Raw genomic sequence first — 24483 nt, forward strand, 5'->3', positions numbered from 1 at the left:
TCAAATAGAATACTAGTACTTGTTTTTTATTCCTAATGGAAATAAGGATGAAAATGAAAAATGGTAAATTTCCAATATATATTTTTATGGAATGTTTGTTATGGTAGTGAACAATGAGCTAAAAATTATAGAAAAAGAATTGAAAATCATTTATTCTTAATTTAGATACCAATATATCATTATAAAATATAAAATAATAAAAAAACAATAAAAGAAATATAAATTAAATTTTTATCAAATATTCTCTTTAAAGATGAAATAATATTATTAGATGAAAAATATTTGTGTCGGTAAACATTTACATATATGAGACATATGAGACATACGAGACAGGGATCACTATTCTTTTAAAAGATGAAAAAAATGAGACAAATAATTGATTATTTATCATATATGAGTAGGAAGTATTTTAATATTTATTTTTAAAAAAATTTAGTATAATATTATATTATTAGTATTCAAAAGATATTTATTATCTATAAAAATTAAAATTAACATTTAATTCATATTTTAGTGTTTTTTCGGATGAAATAGTGGGTACTTGTTATTTTTATTTGCCATACTTAATCTCTCATTCAACTTTACTTTTTAATTATTTTCCGAATTTTATCATATATTTTTTTATACTTATTACTATTTTTTAATGTTATATTCCGTCAATACGAAAATGTCTGTCTTGAAAAAAAGAAGTTAATAACAGATAAATAAATATTATAGTATCTTTTATTACAATTTCTTTAGTAGTAGAAGAAACAAGTTTAATAATCTCAAATTTGTTATATAGTAATAATTGAATGATAAAATAAAAGAAAGTGAAGTAAAAAAATTAAAGAAAATGTGTTATAATATCTTGTTTCTGGGGAAGAAATAAAAAAATGGTGCAATGGATTGATTTAAGGGATGTGAGTCTTCTACACTCACTCCTTCTTCTTCTTGTTCTTCTGTTATGGCTTCCCTTTCTCTCTCCTTTTCTTCTTCCATTGTTCCCTCTTCAATTCCTCACCATAAATCCACCAAAATCCACACTCAAGACTCCACTTTTAGGGTTACCTGCTTCGCCATTTCCTCTCCCCCCTCCAAACCCGTTATCAAAAAGCGACACTGGAAAAAAGGTGAGTTTCCTGGTACTTCCGAGACATCGGTAGACGATAGTACGAGGAGGACCCCCATCAAGAATATCAAGAGGAAGTTGGAGAAAAAGAACAGTGCCAAGGCATGGGTCAACACTGTCACCGAGTCCTTATCTGAACAAATCGACAAGAAGCAGTGGCTTCAAGCCCTTCAGGTTTTCACAATCAAATTCAACACTTTTACATGTGTATGAGAGGAAATTGAGGGTTTTTTTTGTAGACTATTTATTTAGTTGCGTCAAATTTAATGTGTGATTGGAGAATGAATAATAGCTGCATTGTTTTTATACTCCTTAAATCACAAACTGACGTTGATAATCTCGTTGACTTTTATATAATGGTTAAAGGTTAAAATATAATAGTCTTCCATCTAAACCTTTTGTTCTAGTTCAGTTCCTTCTTTTAAAGTTTTAAAAGTTTTTGCTTTGAGCTCTTAGAGGGTAGTTGATCTAATAATAAAATGAAACGTTTTTAAGTTAGGGAACTAAACTATAACCAAGAATCCAAATGTGGAAGGTCCTTTTTAGAGCAACTTTTTCCATTTACACTTCTAAGAGAGGAAAAACAAAGAGAAAGAAAAGTTAAACAGGTTTTTTTCCTTAGGTTAAAATTGGCTTATTCATAACTTAAGTATTAGATTTTAGAGGAACTAGTATAAAGTAACTTTTATAAATTAATTTATGCATATACTAATTTTAATTCACATAGAAAATAATTTTATTTTATTTTTCTTAAAAGTGTTTGTGGAATTTTTTTTATCACAGACTCAAACTATATTTTAGCATATAATAATTACCTTAAAAATCGTACTAAGAAAATCTGATTGATTGATTGATAGCCTAAGAACTTTTAGTGCATGTATCTGATGAACAATTGGTAAGAATTTTACTTAAATATTCAGGTATTTGATATGCTTAGAGAACAAACTTTCTACAAGCCTAAAGAAGGGGCGTATATGAAACTCATTGTGCTGCTTGGAAAATCTGGTCAACCCCACCGTGCCCACCAACTTTTCACCACAATGATTGAAGAAGGTTTAGAACCTACTCCTCATCTGTACACAGCATTGCTTGCTGCGTATTGCAGGAGCAGCCTCATTGATGAAGCTTTTTCAGTTCTTAATGAGATGAAGAGGCTTCCTCTTTGCCAGCCTGATGTTTTCACTTACAGTACCTTGATCAAAGTTTGTGTGGATGCTTTCAAATTTGATTTGGTTGAGTTATTGTACGAAGAAATGGCTGAAAGGTCCATCACACCAAACACGGTGACTCAGAACATCGTTTTGGGTGGTTATGGTAAGGCGGGGAAGTTTGATCGGATGGAGAAAGTGCTTTCCAGCATGCTGGAGAGCACTACCTGCAAGCCTGATGTTTGGACAATGAACACCATCATCAGTGTCTTTGGTAACAAGGGTCAGATTGATATGATGGAGAAATGGTATGAAAAATTCCGTAATTTTGGGATAGAACCTGAAACGCGCACTTTTAACATTTTGATTGGCGCCTATGGGAAGAAAAGAATGTATGACAAAATGTCATCTGTTATGGAGTATATGCGCAAGTTGCAATTTCCATGGACAACCTCGACCTATAACAATGTGATTGAGGCATTTGCCGATGCTGGTGACGTGAGGCACATGGAGTGTACATTTGATCAGATGCGTGCTGAGGGTATGAAAGCAGATACCAAAACTTTCTGCTGCCTTATCAATGGTTATGCAAATGCAGGTCACTTTCATAAAGTAATTAGCAGTGTTCAATTGGCTGGAAAGTTTGAGATACCTGAGAATGTTGCCTTTTATAACGCAGTCTTATCTGCATGTGCAAAGGCAGATGATTTGATGGAAATGGAAAGAGTTTTTAAGCGTATGAAAGATAACCAATGTCAACCGGATGAAACAACATACATGATCATGATTGAAGCATATAGAAAAGACGGTATGAATGACAAAATATACTATTTAGAGCAGGAAAAGCAGACAATGATAACTGACAATAAAATAGTGAGCCATTCTGAGGATGAGATCTTTTGTTCAGATAGCTAATGAATCTGTATTCCATACTTATTTTATGGGAGCAGCTGCTTATTTTTGTCTTGAAATGGAAGAAGTTACCAGTTGCTGATTTACGCAATCAAGGTTCAGTTGTCATGGTGAATTACAGAACTTCTGCCTAACTTTTGGTTGCTTGTTGTAAAGTTAAATTTAAGCTTTAAAATCTATTTTATTTTCAGAAAAGAACTTCAATGTCTGTTTCTTTTTGGTGTACAGGGTTAGTGGATTGATGGTAGAGTTATTAGTTTTTTTGTCAAATTGAGCTTATTCTATATTCAAGTGCTGCGTCTTTTACTCATGCTGCAAGAGTTTCAAAATATACACGACTCCCTGCTTTTGTAAAGTATAATACTTCTAGATTGCAATATTATAACCTGAAAGCAAAACTTACATCAGTTCCATGGATGATGACCTTTGATCTGTCTAAAATTGTATGTGCATTGAATTCTAGGCTAGGGTGTTCGTTGAATTTTGAAGGCCAAAAGTTGAAGTAATGCGGAAACTCTGAATTTTCATCTTCAGACTGAACCAAATGGATTTAATATTGTCTGAATGGTATTCGGGATCATAACCTTTTAAATACATAATATGGTCTACTAAGTGTAGTATCTATGTTTTTTTGTTGCTGTTTGTAATATCTGATAGTTAAGGTTGCTGTTTTGATACTAAATGTAATTATGTTTTCACTAAAATTGTAGTTCTATAGAATGTGTTTTAATGTGTTCATAAGTTCAACTTTTCAGTTGATTTGAACTAAATAATGTAAATCATGTTTTTACTGGAATTGTTTTAATTGTTTTGACAGTAAATAATGTAATCATGTTTTTACTAAAGTGGTAAATCTAGAGAACGTGTTTTAAGGTTTTCACAAGTAATTACCGTGTCAAGAATTCTGTCCTCTAAGTTCCATCACAGTTAAGAATGACAAAATGAAAATCTATACTCAAATAAAATTTGCTATACTTTAATGCTGTTTCTTCCTACATCCTATCATTTTCTTCCTGCACCCTACCACTTCCGGAATTTATTTTCCAGAACACAATAAATAATTTTAGAATTTTTTTTTTTTGGAAATTTTTTCCAGAAGCGAATCAATCCCTCTTTTTACGGAAAGCATTTTGATGGGGTGGGAGTTTACCTATTTATTATTCGTTACATAACCCTAAATGGATTTCGTTTTGCCATCAGCATCCAACAAATTACAGAAGCATCCTCTATAATGGGTGGTTGTTATAGTGAAAAAGGCAGATTCTGCAAAAAAAAAAAAAAAAAACAGGAATTAATGTTGGATTACATCCAAAATCATATTTTGTAATAATACTTTTACATTTGTTCTATATTTTCTGCTAATACCTTAAACTCACTCTAAAATCATTTTTCTTCTGGCTTGTAAGAAAACTTGTACTGCTTCATCACTACAACAAATAAAAACTTTTCCAATATAATTGCTTGCTTGAGGAATGTTTCCTAGGTGTTATTTTCAGCTTGTCACCATTAGTCACGAGGTCAATGACTTTATTTATGTATTCATTCAGGAATCAAGGGTTTAGACGCCACTATATAATATTAATATTCCATCTAGTGATTCCCTAACAGGACACTGAAATTTTATAATTAAACATCATGATATTCCAAAAAGTGCCCCTATTCACATTGGAGGAGTCGAAGCATGCAAATCTTTCAGGCCAGAAGCTTGTTGTTCCACAAAATGAAGTGGTAAATGAATGAATCATGCCACTCTGTTATATCCTTGCGTGTCTTCATGAAATTTTGACCATGCATATCTTTCTCTTAATGAAAATATTTTCAATCATTTCTGGGCATGGACTTTGGTGATTAATTAATGTATCTGTGAAAGCTCAGTTACACTGATAATGTAAAAAAATATGGGTTTGCAGTTGTAATTTTCATTGATACCAGCTTCTTCAATTGTCATTAGCACAAGACAATACATGACATAATGCATTACATCAGCAACTGCCACTGTCAAGCTTATCAAAGCAGCAGAGAGGTTTCTATATAATGTTTAGAAGTTGAGAATATGCCTTTGACCTGTATCTGAGATGGCACAACTAGTAGGTGCAGATGAGATAGAGTCTCTAAGAATTGAGTTGGCTGAGATAGGAAGAAGCATAAGGTCCTCATTTAGAAGCCATGCCTCTAGTTTTCAGAGTATTTCAAGCATAAATCCTGTTGAACAAGATGATAATGAGGAGACAGAAGTGTTACAATGGGCTGAACTTCAGAGGTTACCAACCTGTGAGAGAATTACTTCAGCTTTGTTTGATGTTTATGATGGCATGGAAACATATGAGAAAAGTAAAGGGAAGCAGGTTGTTGATGTCACCAAGCTTGGAGCTCAAGAACGGCACATGTTCATAGAAAAGCTTATTAAGCACATTGAAAATGATAATCTTCTACTGCTGCAGAAACTCAGGAAAAGAATTGACAAGTAACTAGTTCTTCTAGATTCTCTTTCTCTTTGGGGATATGGCGTGTTATTTTGAACTGTTTCACTTTATTAATCATTTTACAGGTCAACTAAAATTTTATTTATCACTGTGTCTAATGGAGAAATCAACAATAGAAAACTAGCTAGTGCAAAAGAAAAAGATAAGTTTAATAATATAGCGGTATAAGGAAACCACATTTTTTTATCCGTCATTTATATAGCAGAATATTGTTTGGTATGGAAATTTCATGAGCTGTGGTGTGTTAATTATGCTGTCTTAAATATACGGTGGAGTGATGTCCACTAAATCTCAAAATTCTAAACACTAACTTAAAATTATGATCTATCAAGTAAGTTAATGGAAAGATGTTTAATAAATTTTACTATTTTTCACTCTGTAGAGTTGGTATTAAGCTGCCCACAGTGGAAGTGAGGTATCACAATCTGTGTGTAGAAGCTGAGTGTAGAATAGTTAAGGGCAAACCCATACCTACGCTGTGGAATACCCTCAAAGAGTTTATCCTTGTAAGTATTCTTATATGAATTGCAAGCAACTTCTCTAAAACATTGATATTTTAATAGACACTCTGATCTTTTATTTTTGCTCACTACCTAAGAGACTTTCTCCCTTTCCTCTTGTTTCTCTCTTCTTTTTTCTCTTAAGGACACCACTAAATTGTCAGTTCTGAATTCTCAAGATCTGAAGATAAGCATTATCAAAAATGCCAGTGGCATTATTAAGCCGAGAAGGTAATTTGCAAAAGTTTTACGATGTTATTACATGATTTTTTATTTATTTATTCGCTGAATTTGATATTAGTATATTCAGTATGGTGTAAAAACATGAGTAAAACTGCAATGATTTGTTATATTATTTTTTTATTGCAGGATGACCTTATTGCTTGGTCCACCAGCAAGTGGTAAAACAACTTTATTGTTGGCATTGGCAGGAAAATTAAACCATTCTCTCAAGGTTCTGACTTTTCCTTGTAAATTTAAGATAAACTTATGTCAATACAAACAAAGTACAAAACTAAAGTTTCCATCCACTTAATATATCACACACCAAAATATATAGCAATTACATACAATTTATATAAACATAATACATAAAAACTAACACTAAAAAATTAGTACTATTTATAGGGTGTGCCTTCTCAAGCTATAGTGCAAGACTTGAGCGACACATGAGATCCCCAGTAGCAAGCTACTGCATTGAAATCTCCCCTTCAAAAAATTAATTTAATATCGTGTGGACCATTGGCCCACATATCAGATATTAAACTGATAAGAACAGATACTACACTTGATCTTAGCCAAAAGGCCGAGAAAGGTATGAGTATTCCATTCTAACTATGTCTTTTTTATAATAAAAGCGCTAGTGACTGTTATTTCTCTTCAGCAATATGGGACTAACGAATGATCCCTCAATAGACCTTGTTCTGTGGGAAGACCTAAATTTGAAGTTTGTTTCTGATTAACACTGCTGACTTTGAAAATGGTAAACAAAGAACAACTGAGGGATTGAAAGTGGACATTATTTCCCCAAGGGATCAGAGAAACAAGAATTTCACTTCTCTAGAAACTAGTTAAATCTTCCAATTCATTTTTAATGAAAACAAGGACACACTCCTAATCCAAATTTTACTCTTTTTTTGGATTACTGTCCTCTTTTGTTCATATGAGCTAAAGATGAAGCCATCCCATCAAGCATTCATGCATTAAGACAGAATGAACTCAATATTTGTATTTAGTTTATTTGAAAAACGATTAAAGTTAAAATGAGTCTTCTCCATAATTGTTGTGGTGCACCATAGGTTCAAGGGGACATTTCTTACAATGGACACATACTAGAAGAGTTCATCCCTCAGAAATCATCAGCATATGTAAGCCAATATGATTTGCATATTCCAGAGATGACTGTGAGGGAAACAATTGATTTCTCAGCACGTTGTCAAGGTGTAGGAAGCCGAGCAGGTAGGTATACTTAAAGTTACAAAAATAAATAAATTTCATAAATTGATCTTAGAGATGAGTGAAGGCTTTTGGTCCATGCATGAAAGAACTCCTGATGGAAGTCAGTAGAAGGGAGAGAGACGCAGGAATAGTTCCTGATCCTGATTTAGATGCATATATGAAGGTACTGCTCAGCCCATTTTTCTTTGTCCACTTTCAAGTTTTGTTCAAGTTTCTCTATGTTTAACAAAAATATCCTAACAACAAATAAAGCTTAATTTTTTTCCATTAGTTCATTAAAAATACAGCTTTCGCTGTTTCTTCACTTGGTATAATAATATTATGACAAAATAATAAATTATTCTGCTGTACTTTAAACATCCATTACAAGTTTTTCTAGGGCTGGGTAAGGTCAAAGTTAAAATTTTAAGACTTTGCATGCTTTAGTTTTCAAAAAAGTTATGATTGTTTTCTTAACCCAATTTCACTCTTCTGAACCTGAATTTCAGTAGCAATGCTAATTTGTTGTCCAAGTGTTGATTACTATTACCTCAATAGCAATGTTTCTGGTACAGGCAACATCAATTAACGGACTGAAGAGTAGCCTTCAGACAGACTATATTTTAAAGGTAGTCTATTCATTTTTTCCACGAAGCAAGAGTTCGTTATCTCTACCAAATGCTGCTCATTCATTGTCTATTGACCATTACATCACATGCAGATACTTGGTCTTGATATATGTGCTGATACATTAGTAGGAGATCCAATAAGAAGAGGTATATCTGGTGGTCAAAAGAAAAGGTTAACTACAGGTATTGTTAGTACACTGCATAATAGCAGCTTATCAAATTTATAGAATTTTAGACATTAATTGATGTACGAGGTGACTGCTCCTGATTATGGAATATTATACAGGAGAGATGATTGTTGGACCAACAAAAGCACTATTTATGGATGAAATATCCAATGGTTTAGACAGTTCCACTACTTTCCAGATTATCTCTTGTATTCAGCATCTAGTGCATATCACAGATGCCACTGCATTAATTTCACTCCTTCAACCAGCACCAGAGACCTTTGATCTCTTTGACGATGTTATCTTAATGGCAGAAGGAAAAATTGTGTACCACGGTCCACGGGATTGCATACTTGAGTTCTTTGAGGATTGTGGCTTTAAATGTCCTCAAAGAAAAGGCACTGCTGACTTTCTTCAGGAAGTATGTGCAGCCTAACTGAATACCTCCGTTTCTAACATGACATTTTTAGAATTTGATAATGTGAAATACTTGTAAAATTCAGGTTATCTCGAAGAAAGATCAAGCACAGTATTGGAGTAGCACAGAAAAACCTTACAGTTATGTTTCGATTGACCGGTTCATTGAGAAATTTAAGGATAGCCCTTTAGGTAAAAAGTTGGAGGAGGAGCTCTTGAAGCCGTTTGATAAGTCTCAGAGCCACAACAATGCCCTTGTATCTAAAAAGTACTCATTATCAAAATGGGAATTATTTAAGGCTTGCATCATGAGGGAAATTCTTCTAATGAAAAGAAACTCTTTTGTCTATGTATTCAAGTCAACACAGGTACTCTATAGGTTTTTCTTTTCACTTTCATGCCTTTCTATCATGATAACTATACCCAACTTTCTCAAGTTGCATTCTTTATTCATGCAGCTTGTCATCGTTGCATTTGTAGCAATGACTGTTTTCATTCGAACACGAATGACTGTTGATGTGGTCCATGGGAATTATTTCATGGGTTCGTTGTTTTATTCACTCGTCATTCTTCTGGTTGATGGATTTCCAGAACTATCTATGACTGTATCAAGACTTGCAGTTATTTACAAGCAAAAAGAGTTGTTCTTTTTTCCTGCATGGGCTTATACNATACCATCTGCTGTTTTAAAGATTCCACTTTCATTNTTGGAATCTTTTATTTGGACATCCCTNTCTTATTACGTCATTGGTTACAGCCCCGAGATTGGAAGGTTAGTCCTTGATGGGATTTATATGGTCTAGTAGAAAGTACTACATTTGAAGATGCCTTTGTCTCCAGAATTTAACATAANATGATTTGTTTTAACAATGATGCTATAGGCTTCTTGGAGAATCTATATTCGTGTTGTTTCTTNACCCNAAAACTGTTTCGTAATCTCAGTCATACTAACCAAGTTTTGACTTTAACTTTTCTCTTCAGATTCTTTCGCCAGTTCCTTCTCTTGTTTGTCTTACACATGACTTCGGTATCTATGTTTCGATTTATTGCCTCAATTTTTCAAACTGTGGTTGCTTCTGTGTCATTTGGTACTGTGGCCATAGTAACTGTTTTGCTATTCGGTGGCTTCATCATTCCAAAGCGTAAGAATCAAGAACTGGTTTACTTTTTTAACACGCAATTTTGTTCAGAAAATAACTTTAACTGCTTTTCCATTGTAGCATATATGCCGACTTGGTTGCGATGGGGATTTTGGGTTTCTCCTGTGTCGTATGGAGAGATAGGCTTAACTGTGAATGAATTTCTTGCTCCTAGGTGGGAAAAGGTAATCGTGTATAACTCCTTTTGTGCTTCAAAGAACATACATTGCATGCAACTAAAGGCAGTGTCTTCGCTACTCTTTTCTTTTTTATTGATGAGATGGATCGACCAATTAACTTCATTTGGTCACAAGTATTAAAAAGGCTCAAATTAAGATATTTTCACTTCTGCTTTCATGAAATTTTTTCATTAGCTGAGAGTACTCAATTATGCGAAGGCCTGCTTGGTGCAATTATAAAATTCCTCATCTAATCATTTTGGTTCCTTCGATCTATTTGAAGATGTCTGCAAACAGCACAATGGGTCAACAAGTACTTGATAACCGGGGGCTAAATTTTGATGGTTACTTTTATTGGATATCAATTGCTGCCTTAATTGGATTCACAGTGCTGTTCAATGTAGGTTTTACCATGATGCTGACTTTCTTGAATTGTAAGTTCACTTTGCATTGTTTACTTGGACATTTCATGTGGTGAATAATAATGCCCTTAGACCTTTATTGTAACCTTCACTTTGGCATTGCTCCATTAGCTCCTGCGAGATCTCGAACACTTATATCTTCTGAGAAGCATCCAGAGTTACAGGAACAGCAAGAAAACAACAGTAGCATTGGTGCAGACAAGAAACCTGTTACTTCTCTGATTGAAAATACTGTAGAAACCAGAAAACGTGAGCACCTTTCTTCTCCCCCCCCCCCCCCCCCCTTATTATTTTGTTTCAGCTAAACAGATAACATACCAGTGAAACTTTATATTGTGATTTACATTCCTTCTTTCCGTACTTTTCATCAGGAGGATTGGTTCTACCTTTCCAGCCACTGGCAGTAGCATTTCGTGATGTCCAATACTACGTTGATACTCCTTTGGTAACTTGAATGAATTAAATTATTGCTAGTTCTTGAGTATGAAGTTACATGCATGGACGTAGTTGGAAATCATGTCATATTGAATGCAGGAAATGAGAAATAGAGGTTTTACTGAGAGAAGGCTTCAGCTCCTTTCTGACATCACGGGTTCATTTAGACCTGGCATACTAACAGCGCTGATGGGAGTGAGCGGAGCAGGGAAAACAACTTTGATGGATGTCCTGTGTGGAAGAAAGACTGGTGGTATTATAGAAGGAGAGATTAGAATTGGTGGCTACCCTAAGGTTCAGGAAACATTTGCCAGAGTATCAGGTTACTGTGAACAAAATGACATACATTCTCCAAACATAACAGTAGAGGAATCTGTGATGTTTTCTGCTTGGCTACGGCTTCCTTCTCAGATTGATGCCAAAACTAAAGCTGTATGGCTCTCCTCTCAGTTTAGCATTGTTATTTTCAAATTTTGAGCTTGTTCACTGGGATTCATTTTTTTATGGCTTCTTTCTGTCTTTCAGGAATTTGTTAATGAAGTCATTCATACTATTGAGCTGGATGGGGTCAAAGATTATTTAGTAGGCATGCCAAATATTAGTGGTTTATCCACTGAACAAAGAAAAAGGCTGACGATAGCGATTGAGCTTGTTGCTAATCCTTCAATTATATTTATGGATGAACCAACTACAGGTCTAGATGCAAGGGCAGCTGCAGTTGTAATGAGAGCAGTGAAGAATGTAGTTGGAACAGGAAGAACTGTCGCATGCACAATTCACCAGCCAAGTATTGATATATTTGAGGCATTTGATGAGGTAACCTCAATCACTTAACGTAGATTGTGGATATATAATGAACCAAGATGTTATGACAGACCCTTTGAGCCTGTTTATCCAATTGCTCTATCTCACTGTTCCACTAAAGAGGTTAAATAATAAGCACTTTTCCAGACGTGTTTTAAAGTTGCAAAATCTAGTTTTTGTGCAACATCTTAGAAAGACCCTTGATACTTATTCATGTTATCTTCGTCATAATTCGATAAAGATTCTAACACTAATTAACTCAGCAAATCCCTGATGCTTATCCTACTGTTGAATCTCTTTAAGGATACTGCACAACTAAACTGATTAAAGTTCTTTGCACGTAATCCTTTAAGCTTATTCTCATGAAAGCTGGAGGGCGTTTAATCTATGCTGGTCCACTCGGGAAGCATTCGAGTAGAGTCATTGAATACTTTGAGGTCAGTTTCTTACATCATGCACAACTTCATTTCTTTTTCATCACCAATGTTTGATTGCAAAATCTTGCTTTGCATTCTTGCATCTTTTGGTATAAAGAGAATACCGGGAGTGCAAAAGATTAGAGACAACTACAACCCATCAACATGGATGCTAGAGGTTACTTCAAGATCAGCAGAATCTGAACTCGGAGTAGATTTTGCCCAAATTTATAGGGAATCAACCTTATATGAGTAAGAAATTGCAGAACTTTATTTATGTGTCACGTCTTGAAAGAATTATTTGTTTACAGTTTCTAGTATAAACCTAGCTAGTACTATTACTAATTTTCTCCAGTTTCTGGTCCTATATAATATTTCTATTATCCCAATCTTGAAGCAAATCTTTTTCATAAAGTGGAAATAAAGCAAGCAAAATAGTATTTATAATCCATATGCATGTGATTTTTACATGATATTAATTCAACTGAGTGCAGACAGAACAAAGAGTTGGTTGAGCAATTAAGCACACCACCACCAGACTCCAGAGATTTGTATTTTCCATCTCATTTTCCACAAAATGGTTGGGAACAGTTCAAAGCATGTTTGTGGAAACAACATTTGTCCTATTGGAGAAGTCCTTCATACAACTTGACTCGTATCATTTTTGTGATTGCCTTATCTCTTCTGTTTGGAATGCTGTTCTGGAAGAAAGGAAAGAAAATGTTAGTAGTCAAAATTTTACTCTACATTGAAAAAATGGAATATTTAAAATGCATTTTCCTAATGCATTTAAGTAAGCTGCATTTTAAAAAGGACTGAATAATTTTCCTTTTTGTTTATTTCACAGAAATAGCGAACAAGATATGTTCAATGTATTTGGTGCAATGTACTCTGCTGTACTCTTCTTTGGGATAAATAACTGCTCATCGGTTTTGTCATATGTGACCACAGAGCGCACTGTTCTGTACCGTGAAAAATTTGCTGGAATGTACTCTCCCTGGGCCTATTCTTTTGCACAGGTTTAGTTATCTTCAAAATATGAATTCAACACTCCTTTTCAAATATTTTCATTCATTAAGAAAATAAAGTAACTCTTATTAATATGATATCTTCACCACAATTGCAGCATACCAAATATTGCATCAATTTACTCAATGTTTATGTTTTCATGACTCTTTGGGTAACTTTAATTTATTTCTTTTGCAGGTCCTAATTGAGATTCCCTATCTAGTCATTCAAGCTGTTGTATATGTGATAATCACATATCCTATGTTAGGCTATGATTGGTCTGCTTATAAAGTATTTTGGTCACTCTACAGTATGTTCTGCAATTTGTTATACTTCAATTATCTAGGGATGCTCCTTGTTTCATTGACACCAAATGTTCAATTGGCTTCTATCGTGGCTTCATCTTCCTACACCATGCTCACTTTATTTTGTGGGTACTTTGTACCACGACCTGTAAGTTTCATGTAATGTTATTTTATTTTTATACTTGCATTTATGGAAAATAAACCTTTTTTTAGCTTTGTTAGTAAAGGACTCTGGTAGCTTTGAAGAAACTAAATATATTATTTAATACACTCTAAACAAATTTTTTCACTTTTGACCAAAGAAATTTCAATATGTATAACTAAATGTTCAAAGTTCCAAATTTCTGAGTATGGAGAAGAAACGTTTCTCAGTATAGAGAAGAAAATAAGAAAATAGGAACTGTTGGATCATAAAATCTATACTAATTTGATTGTTTACCTTTATCTCCCATCATAATGATCATTGAATGAGCAGTCTCATTTCTTAACATAATACATGATATAATAATATCTTGATGTATCCTTTCTTCATACTGCTTGAAATGTATACTAAAGGACTGTATTCTTCAATGCAGCAAATTCCTAAGTGGTGGATTTGGATGTATTATTTATGCCCTGTGTCTTGGGCATTGAATGGGATGCTTACTTCACAGTATGGAGATGCAAATGAAGAAATATCAGCCTTTGAAGAAAAGAAAACAATTGTCCAATTTTTGGAAGATTATTATGGGTTTCACCATGATTTTCTTAGTGTAATTGGTGTGGTTCTAATGGTCTTCCCTATTTCAATTGCCATTTTATTTGCATACTGTATTGGAAAACTCAATTTCCAAAAGAGATAAATTGTAATGCCCATTATGATATAAAGAATAAGAAAATATTCACATATTATGCAATACTACTACAATATTTTTGATATCTCCACTACCAAACTTCAGAACCATGAGTAGCTATAGCATGAAACTAGCAAGAAAAAATATAACATTAAGAATACCCCTTAAATCTCAATATTATTCAAATAATTAAAAAGACATCAGTAAATAAGAACTTAGACTTTATTAGAGGGTGTGCCTGGCTCAAGCTATAGTGCAACACTAGAGCGACACATGAGGACCCAGTAGCAAGCTACTGAAATGGGACCTCCCCTTCAAAAAATTAATTTAATATCGTGTGGACCATTGGCCCACATATCAGATATTAAACTGATAAGAACAGATACTACACTTGATCTTAGCCAAAAGGCCGAGAAAGGTATGAGTTTTTAAGATAAGATGTGTTAATTTTATAACAACAGCTCTGGTGATGGTTATCTATCTTCAGCGATGTGGGACTTAGTTATATTCATCAACTTCTACAGCCCAAACCTAAGTTTGAAGTCTGTCTGTGTATAATACTGATGTCTAACATTTTAATTCATACTTTGACACTACCATTTTCTTTTTTGTTCTCCTATTATTCTGTCAATTTTTCTAGAATATCCAAAATGTTAATTTTTCAATAATCTCTGAAACTTCTTTAATTAGGACCCAATTTTGTATATTCATGTAATAGCTTAAGAGGGATGATATTAGAAAAAAATTTAATTTACCTCGTTACTTTATTGCAATCTTCACCTTTCCAACGCAGGCTTAATATTATAAATGATTAGTTCAAAATCATGTGTATTTGTTTTAATGATGAGACATACTTATTTAAGTGCGCACAAATAGGTTTATACTCTTTCCTATCTATGTAATACAAACAAAGCAGTTAAAAAGATTTAGTCGTATTATTTAATTATAGTAATTTTATTTAAATATAATTATTTCTAAAACTAATTTTCTTTGAAACTTGACATATAAAAAATAATAAAGGAGAGCTATTGAAATAAAATCTTGTTTAATAAATGACTTTGTGAATATAGTTTCACTGAATAAAGTTAAATTTTTTGATAATTGACACGCACTAAAAACGTAATTTTTTAATATTGAAGACAGGAGGAATCATAAGTTATGGTTTCCTTCATGTTGGTAGTTTTTCACTTAGCGTGTGTTCGTTTGAGAAGAAATAACTATTCACACAGATTTGTGAGTGAAGAATGCGAGATACCTGCACTATTCACTCACCCGTGGATTGGATGAGATTTGGAGAGATGGAATCCAAATTCTCTTAAATGCCCCAATAGCGATCTGACTGAGTACTCTTTTTACGAAGCTTGTGGCTTTAATGGTATATAGTAAATAATCAATACTCTTCCTCTCTATATTGTTCAATTTAGTTATTCACCCTAAAAAAAATAGAGGAGGTCTTTGGGTGGTTTATAAGTAATAAAAGAAGGATAAAAGAAATAAATGGTTTCATAAAATTAGAAGAGAAGTGGTCTCCTGCATGCAAATACCAAACAGTGTAATAATTATTAAAATTAATTTTAAAAATTGTAAAAATAATAATTAATTTTTAAAATGTAAAATAATTATTAAAATTAAAAAATGGTAAGTAATAATTATTAAAATTAAAAAATAAAAAATAATTATTAAAATTATAATTTAGTAACTAGGGGTATTTTGGTAATTTTCAATTTCTATCAATTAAACAAATTTTTTAATTCTATCACATCAATAAAATCCTACACTAATTCTCACAAACTTTACCCTCAAATCCATTCTCAATTACCCACAAATCTACTCAAAAAAACAACAACAAAATTACCCTCAAATCCACTCAAATCATCTCTCCCAAATCATCTCCCTCAAATCCATTAATAAGAACACACCCTTATGTTGTGTTCGAATGGTAAGATTTGTGGGAGATGATTTGGGAGAGATAATTTGGGAGAGATGATTTGAATGGATTTGAGAGTAATTTTTTTGTTCTTTTTTTGAGTGGATTTGTAGGTAATTGAGAGTGGATTTGAAAGTAAAGTTTGTGAAAATTAGTGTGAGATTTGATTGATGTAAAAGATTTAAAAAATTTGTTTAATTGATAGAAATTGAAGATTACCAAAATGTCCCTAGTTATTAAAGTAATATAAAACGATATTTGTTAAAGTTATATTTAATTGTAAAAATATTTATAAAGAATAAAAAATTAAAAAATTATTAAAATTAATTTTTAGAAAGTAAAAAAATTACAATTTAGTAAATAAATTTATTTTTAAATGTAATATTTGTTTGTAATCTAATTTACTATAAAGTAGTATGAATTTATTTATTATGGAGTGTGGTTGATTAATTTTGAGTTAAAAATAAAAAATGCAAGTATTGTTAATCATATATAATGATATCTCCACTCAAAAATTTTTTCAAATCATTTTAAAGTTTTTTTTTTGCAATTTTTAATGTGATATTATTTTTATAATGTCTTATTTAGATTTATTCCATTAAAAAATATTTATTTATATAAAAATAATATTTTTGAAGTTATCCCAAGATATAATTATACCAAGATCTGAGTAGATCTTCTCTGCTTCTTTCGTTTTCGAGAACCCTCCTTTTATATAAAACAACTATGTTTCTTTTGCATTTCATATGCATTCATTATCTTCCTAGTAACTATTTTTTTTTTATTTCTTTATTTCTTCACTATCGCTCAGAACACAAACCCCAACCCTCTTACCTCCAATTCACTGATAATTACTTTTCCAATTTCCAACACACACAACATCAGCCATGGGTTACGAAGACGGTGAGCCATTAATGGAATAATCCGACCGCGAGCCTTCTCCGGATTCGTGCCACCAGCTCGACAATTACGAGGATGATGTCAACGATGAGTGGCAGGGCCGGGATCGGTCGCAGACGCCGGTTTACGACAACGATTCAGCGTGCTCGAAGTTGCAGAAGAGACTGATCAAGAAGAGTGATGCTGGGAATTTAATAAAACGTTGAGGGTACATATGACTTTTACCTACAAATCCCTCCTAATCTCTTCTCCATCACGGGTGACCGAAAATCTATATATCCCGCAAATCTGTCATCGCAAATCCTCACTTTTCCTCTCAAGCGAACATGAAAGACTTTGTCTTTCTTCGCTCGTAAATCCGCATGAACAGTTAAATCTGTTCAAGCGAACACAGTGGGATGTCTCAGTTTCGGTTCCTATAATATATATGGATTATTGATTTTTTAAGTTTTTTCTTTCAACCGAATCTTTGTTAAAAGAATATTTCCTCTCTCACCTTAATATTTTTATCCATATAAAATTATAATTGTTTTTATATAAGTTCTCTTATATTAAAAAAAAAAACTCTCATTTTAATCTCTACTTTTTAGAAAATTAATTTGCTACCTAATTTTTGCTAGTAAGGTCATCACTCCATGTTGACTTGGCATCCATAACTAAATTGGAAACAAAAATTAACAGGGATGTAAATAACAATAAAAGTTAAGGGGAAGTAAAATGAAATAAATCTATATAGATTTTATAGATACAAAGAGTTTTCTAAGCCCTCAATTTTCTACTAATTAAAAAGTGTTATTTTAACTTGTACAACTTGAATATTCTTTATTACTGCATAACTAGCTTTTCTTGAAAAATTATGCCCCATAAACCTATATCACTTTCACTTGTTGTGTCATATATGTGTTTGTAAGCCCCTGGTAGAAAGGTTCAATATAGAACTTCTTTTCACCGTTCTTCGTTTTCCTACACTTTCTGCAGGGATCTACAGAACCAACATTAAACTATAAAAACAAATAAAACAAATTTGAACATTACATGGTACGTATGAGAATATCTTGCTGTAGACATCTTGCTAATCTATGTAACCACATGTTTCTATATTTCTATACATGAAAATTGAAGCCACCACACTGCAGAAGAACCAGATATGTATCTGTGTCTGCATCTGTCTTATCTCTTTTGGTAATTCATTTTCTTTATGAAATAGGCAAACAGAGATGCATAAACAATTGGGTAAGCAATGAGCACCACAGCCACAATGCTTAATCTGTCATGCCGAAAACCATAGTAATCATGTAAAAAGGAACCAACTGATTGGCGCTTCCCAAAGACGGTTACCTTCTTCTCATCCAAATCTCCATATTGTGAAGTTAGGAGGCCATTCAAGGACCAGGCAGTAGGACAAATCCAGTAGCACCAAACCCACCATTTAGGAATTTTCTGCACATTAAGAAACATGGTTAATATCTAAGGCTTCAAAGCATCTTGTACTTATTGGCATGTACTATGGACATTCAGCTCCCCCAGTCAAATGCATGAATTAAGTTACTGATAGAATTCAGAGATGCAGTTACTGATATAAAGAAAAAATTCACCTTTAAAAGGAAGCATTTTGTCTGGGATTGGATTACTCAGAAATCCAAATTCCCTAAAAATTATTTTGGATGCAAATATAATTAAGGTACAAATTCAAGCCCTTATAATGCTATAAACCTAAATTATTATTGTTGAATATTGTAAAAAATTATATATGAAATCAATCTCCTTTACGTTGAATATAAACACAGGATACTATATTTATAATAGAAGAGATATGGATTAAGTTCAAAATACAAATAAGAAATAAATAACAAGCTAACTAAAAATAAAAAATAAAAATAAGATATCTAATAATCTAATATATCTAAAAATTGATAGATACAAAAGACTTACCGGTCCAGGCATGAGGTATCCAGAAAAGAGATTGAATATGGTGTAGATTGCAGTTGATAAAACAGAAGCTATGTCGAGATTGGCGCTCATCGACATTACCATCATTCCAAGATATACAAAGTACAAAAATGTACAGAATGTAGTATAGAAGTACCAAAACACTTTCTGAACTGACCAATGGAAACCTATCATTGGATATGTGATAGCCACATATAAAATTGATTGCACTAAGATATATGGTATTTCAATAGCCACCTACATTAAGAAAAGAATATTAGTGATTTGATAACATCTATTTTTCCTACCAAATAATTACCACTTAAATTTGTTTGATGCAACTACAAACCTGTGCAAATGAATAAGCAGTGGAAGAATACATGCCAGCAAATTTTTCTCGATACAAGACAGCACGCTCAGTAGCCACATATGGCAGAATTGTTGAGCAGTAATTTATTCCCAAGAATATTANAGCAATATACATGGATCCAAGTACGTTGAACAAATCCTGCTGATTGTTTCTTTAACAACAGAAGAAGTATATGTCAGAACATTCATCCGTACAATTTCAAGTTTAGCAGTACACTAGAATCATGCAAACCCTAAAGTTTTCTGCAGCATAAAATTCACAGTTTAAGAATGTCTTCTGTTGATTGCGCCTAATATGAAATGACATAAACATATATATTGTTTTATGCTTTCGTAAAAGGCACACTATTCACGAAACTTGGTTGAGTAATTCACTTGTTCCTCTATGTGGTTATCAGAATGAAGATGCTAGAAGTACAAGTTCATGGATTTCAACTTCTCTCTGCTGACAGAACTTATTAAGAGTAGAAGAACCTCCGATATGTTAATTTAATAATCTCCTTTCAACTTTAGTCCATATGTTGAAGGCAGACTGTGGAAAGAATGAAGTGTAAGGATAAAATGTTGTGTCTCCACTGTCTGGAGTTTGAGGTTGTGGAGATTCCTTTAACATACATATTTCTTTTTGTAGATAAAACAAATGAGTTTATTTTCAGGGAAAATTAGAAGTATATGAAAGCAAACTTACATTTGATTCCCTTTCTGCCAAAATACTGCTCCAAATATTATTGCACAAACGATCATGAATATAAAACGTGTTAAGTTGTACTCAGGACTTCTCCAATAGGACAAGTGTTGCTTCCATAGGCATGCCATGAACTGTCCCAAGCTATTTTGTGGGAAACGAGTTGAGAAGTGTAAGTCTCTCGAACCTGGTGCTGGTTCACTTAACACTCTCACCACTTCAAGGGTATCCCTAGAAACAGAAACAGTAATTGAAAATTTGGGATGAGTAATCTTTGAAATTTATGATCATTACTATTGCAACTGAAAACAGCTATGGCACGTAAATTCTGAAAAACAAAAGTTTGACAAAATTGTAAAATGAATAGCGGCCGATTGGATGCTCACTGGTAAAGATGTGACTCCTTATATATTTGAGCAAAATCTATTTTAAGTTCTGCTTCTACAGATGCAGAGGTAGCTTCCAACATCCAGGTTGCAGGGTTATAATTGTCCATGATCTTTGGCACCCCAGGTATATTCTGATTGACAGTGAAATTATTTAGCTACAAATTTTAACAGTTTAAATGAAGGAGAGGCAAAGGTACACACCACCCCAGTGGGCAGTTTTAATTTAGTCACTAACATATTTGAGACTATTGCAAGAAAATAAGATGATCATTGATCCGTCCAGAATCTAAAATGCTATTTACTTTGCTGTTGGTTTGAGCGTACCTGAAAATACTCAATCAGTCTACTTGAATGATGGCCTAGCATTCCACTATAAATAATCTGTCCTCCAGATTTCATTAGAATCAACTGCATGAAAAATAACTCATTTTTAGTTGCTGGCCTGTATATTATCCTTGTCAAATATGACAGAAGGTACTATCATCCATTTTGTTTCTAGATTTGCAAAGGGGTGTCAAATTTTGCTTCATTCCACTTACTTCCAATTCTAGAAGCGAGATATTTACTAAATCACCTAGAGAGATGTGCACTGACTTATTTGTATGGTTTTACACTTTGGAGTTTGGACTACCTCATCAAAAGTCTCAAATATGTCGATGCTTGGTTGGTGTATAGTGCAAACAGTGGTTCTGCCAGTGGCAACAACATTCTTCACTGCACGCATAACAACTGCAGCTGCTCGAGCATCCAAACCAGATGTAGGTTCATCCATAAATATTATTGATGGATTGGAAACAAGCTCCACTGCAATGGTTAGTCTTTTGCGTTGCTCGGTAGATAAGCCACTTTGGCCAGGTATGCCAACTAAGCAATCCTTCACATTGTCAAGTTCAATTGTTTCGAGGACTTCTTGAACAAATTTCTGTTCAGTTGATATACATAGAATTATAAAGTTATAAAATGCATCTGTATTTAGGAAAAAAAAGCCATGGTGCAAGTGATAAGGACACCATACCCCTTTTGTGGTTGAATCAATTTCTGATGGCAACCGCAACCAAGCTGAGTATTTGACAGATTCTTCAATGGTTATATATGGAGAGTGAATGTCATTCTGCTCACAGTAACCTGAAACTCTTTCAAATGTCTTTTGCACTTTAGGGTATCCTGCAATTCTTATTTCTCCTTCAATGACGCCTCCAGTTTTTCTTCCGGAAAGAACATCCATCAGAGTTGTCTTTCCTGCTCCACTGACCCCCATCAGTGCAGTGAGAACTCCTGGCCTAAAAGCTCCAGTGATATCACGGAGCAATTGTAGCCTTTTCTCTTCGGAACCATGTTTTTTCATCTCCTGCTCAGAATGACAAGTTAAAAAATCTTAATTGACAACATAGTCAACAGCATGAAATCCTGGCAAACAAGATAGGTATGCTTATTACCGGAGGGACATCAACAAAATACTGGACATCCTTAAATGATATTGCTAATGGCTCAAAGGGAAGGACCATTTTCCCTGCATGACCAAACATGTAAAAGAAACCAAAATTCCTTACTACTTTTTTTTTTCGAAAGTAAGAAACCTTGTTTGAGATAATATATCATAGAATCTTTATTAACCTGTGCTTTGATTTCCCCTTGGTGTGTGGCTAATATCAACACTAACTGACTTCAGTTCAACACCATCGCTTTTTTCTTGTTCCTTTTGTTGAGAGAGCCTCTTTTTTGAGACTAAAGTTCTAGACATCTTAGGCTCTGAATACATTTCCCATGTAGTCAATGGATTGAACAAAAAACAAGTAATAGTTTTATTCTTTCCTTGTATTAACAAAGATAAGACTTACGTTTTATGTACGTTAATGCCAAGACAAATCCAAAATCAAACAGTACGGTTAAACCAAGTAGGGCTCCAACTGATATCCAATAGAAGTTGCTATCAAAGTCTAAACCGTGACTACGAAGAACCTCCTTCCCTACAGTGATATTTCCCTCTTGGATCTGTAAATAAAAAATAAAGTAATTTATATATACATACACTTATTATTGTGACCTATCATGAGGCTGAATAATAATTATCTTAGAAGATACCTTTTGCCAGCGAGGAGCATTAAACTCAGTTAGTGTTATTCCAATTTCCCCATATGACATTGGAGAAAGCCAAAATCCCCACCTCAACCACCGTGGTAGTGATGCTGCAGTGAATAAACTCTATGAGAAATGAGAAACTTTCAAATTAGTACAACAACCCATAGATGGAGACTATAAAACTGCTTACACCGAGGAAGAATAAAGCCTCCAAACAAAAACATCAATACTAGGACCAAGGAACCAACAGTTGTAGCTGCAACATCAGTTTTGAAAACTGAAGCAAGGAAACGACACATGGAGGTGGATGACATATGCAAAGTAACAAGCAAAAGAAACTGGCGGAGGAACCTGATCACATAAGATAAGAGATAAGCAAAAGTTGCAAAGTAAAAGAAAAGCATGGTATTTTGTGTATGCATGAAATCAAACAAAGTACTTACCTTGTTATTTCAGGGCTGTAGCCTATAACATAATATGTCATTGATGTCCAAACAATAGAATCAAGTACTGAAAATGGAATCTTTAGAATGGCAGAGGGAAGGCAATAAGCCCAAGCTGGATAGAGATAGAATTCCGTCTGCTTATCAACAACAGGGAGTCTAGCAATTGTCATGATCAATTCTGCAACTCCATTAGTCATGAGGCGGACAAGGGTATAGTACAATGAACCCAATAAGTAATTTGCACCTATCAAGTCCACAGCCCTCTGAGTGCGTAAGAAGACTGTCATTGTTATGATTGCTGTGATTGTAAGCTGCAAAATGTGAAAGGGAAACAAGTAAGATCAAAGTAACTAATTGAAGCATTCAGGTGTCGCTTAGCTGAGTTCAACTTGATACTAACCTGTGCAGTTTTAAACACATAGATAAATGAATTTCGTTTCATGAGGAGAATCTCCCTTTTCATACAAGCTTTGAACAAATCCCATTTTCCCAGAGAGTACTTGCTAAATGATAAAGCCTTTTTATGGGATTCAGATTTATCGTTTGGCTGTGAGAGCTCATCATTTAACATTCTTCCCCAATAACTTGATATGAATATTTGAGCGAACTCATCCACTGAAATATATCTGTAAGGAATATCTGTACGGTACCAGTATTGCCTTTGATCCTTCTTAGAGATTACCTGTAGATAGTTGAATTTATCACTTGTGAGGCTCTACGAGGATAAAGTGGATTAAACAAGAAGAAAAATTAACTTGAGCTTTGGCTCAGTGATAGCTAAGTGTTTCTTATGGCACCAAATTAAAAGGGGAGAGGGTGGCATTTGTTATCTCACCTCTTGAAGAAAGTCTGCAACTCCTTTTCTCTCAGGACACCAGAAACCACAATCCTTAAAAAATTGGAGTGCTTGACTGCGGGGGCCGTGGTATACTATTTTACCCTCGGCCATCAGTATAAGATCATCAAACAACTCATAAGTTTCTGGTGCTGGTTGAAGGAGTGAAAGCACTGCAGTTGCATCTGTGATATGCACCAATTGCTGCAGACATGTCACTATTTGAAAGGTTGTGGAACTGTCCAAGCCAGTTGATATTTCATCCATAAAAAGAGCTTTTATAGGACCCACGATCATCTCTCCTGTCATAGGATTTTGAAAAAAAAAAATAGATGCATTAGGGGGCATAATAGGAAGATGAAAACTGCCCAAGCAGAAGGTTCAATTAGCCCTCATTTTATCAGTGTCATTGGCCTGGCAAAGAGGTGAGACATGTCATATATCCTTTATCCAGGAGGATTTCTTATAGTTAAAGTTCTGAATATTTTTTCAACTATAACAATGTGACATAAAACATGATTTATCATTCCAGATACCTGTTGTTAGTCTTTTCTTCTGTCCACCTGAAATGCCTCTATC

At 33.7% G+C, this 24483-nt stretch overlaps 3 protein-coding genes across 3 annotated transcripts in view; 2 read left to right on the top strand and 1 right to left on the bottom strand.

The window, feature by feature from the left end:
• Positions 1 to 866: 866 nt before the first annotated feature.
• Positions 867 to 3477, top strand: LOC106766725 (pentatricopeptide repeat-containing protein At3g06430, chloroplastic). The gene is made up of 2 exons (XM_014651459.2): positions 867 to 1285; positions 2032 to 3477. Exons 1-2 carry the CDS (start codon positions 947 to 949, stop codon positions 3172 to 3174), a joined length of 1482 nt encoding a protein of 493 aa, XP_014506945.1. The 5' UTR covers positions 867 to 946; the 3' UTR covers positions 3175 to 3477.
• Positions 3478 to 4983: 1506 nt separating this feature from the next.
• Positions 4984 to 14495, top strand: LOC106769182 (ABC transporter G family member 37). The gene is made up of 24 exons (XM_014654691.2): positions 4984 to 5635; positions 6037 to 6160; positions 6300 to 6385; positions 6524 to 6608; positions 7453 to 7612; positions 7699 to 7775; positions 8167 to 8220; positions 8313 to 8403; positions 8507 to 8808; positions 8891 to 9172; positions 9263 to 9576; positions 9786 to 9946; positions 10025 to 10128; positions 10406 to 10556; positions 10656 to 10793; positions 10916 to 10989; positions 11079 to 11411; positions 11505 to 11795; positions 12137 to 12220; positions 12318 to 12451; positions 12694 to 12921; positions 13047 to 13218; positions 13406 to 13660; positions 14088 to 14495. The coding sequence occupies exons 1-24, from the start codon at positions 5247 to 5249 to the stop codon at positions 14352 to 14354; spliced, it is 4356 nt and encodes a 1451-aa protein (XP_014510177.1). The 5' UTR covers positions 4984 to 5246; the 3' UTR covers positions 14355 to 14495.
• Positions 14496 to 17890: 3395 nt separating this feature from the next.
• Positions 17891 to 24483, bottom strand: part of LOC106768457 (ABC transporter G family member 33) — a gene marked incomplete in the record, with an annotated part of 9093 nt that continues 2500 nt past the window's right edge. Inside the window, 17 exon segments of the mRNA XM_014653632.2 lie at positions 17891 to 18612; positions 19105 to 19359; positions 19451 to 19622; positions 20159 to 20386; positions 20542 to 20675; positions 20869 to 20952; positions 21176 to 21466; positions 21560 to 21892; positions 21981 to 22054; positions 22159 to 22293; positions 22383 to 22536; positions 22627 to 22730; positions 22814 to 22974; positions 23067 to 23380; positions 23470 to 23751; positions 23905 to 24206; positions 24441 to 24483. Coding sequence (XP_014509118.1) covers positions 18343 to 18612; positions 19105 to 19359; positions 19451 to 19622; positions 20159 to 20386; positions 20542 to 20675; positions 20869 to 20952; positions 21176 to 21466; positions 21560 to 21892; positions 21981 to 22054; positions 22159 to 22293; positions 22383 to 22536; positions 22627 to 22730; positions 22814 to 22974; positions 23067 to 23380; positions 23470 to 23751; positions 23905 to 24206; positions 24441 to 24483 — 3336 coding nt within the window.

Source organism: Vigna radiata, chromosome 7 (assembly GCF_000741045.1).
Source record: "Vigna radiata var. radiata cultivar VC1973A chromosome 7, Vradiata_ver6, whole genome shotgun sequence".
Taxonomy (NCBI): domain Eukaryota; kingdom Viridiplantae; phylum Streptophyta; class Magnoliopsida; order Fabales; family Fabaceae; genus Vigna; species Vigna radiata.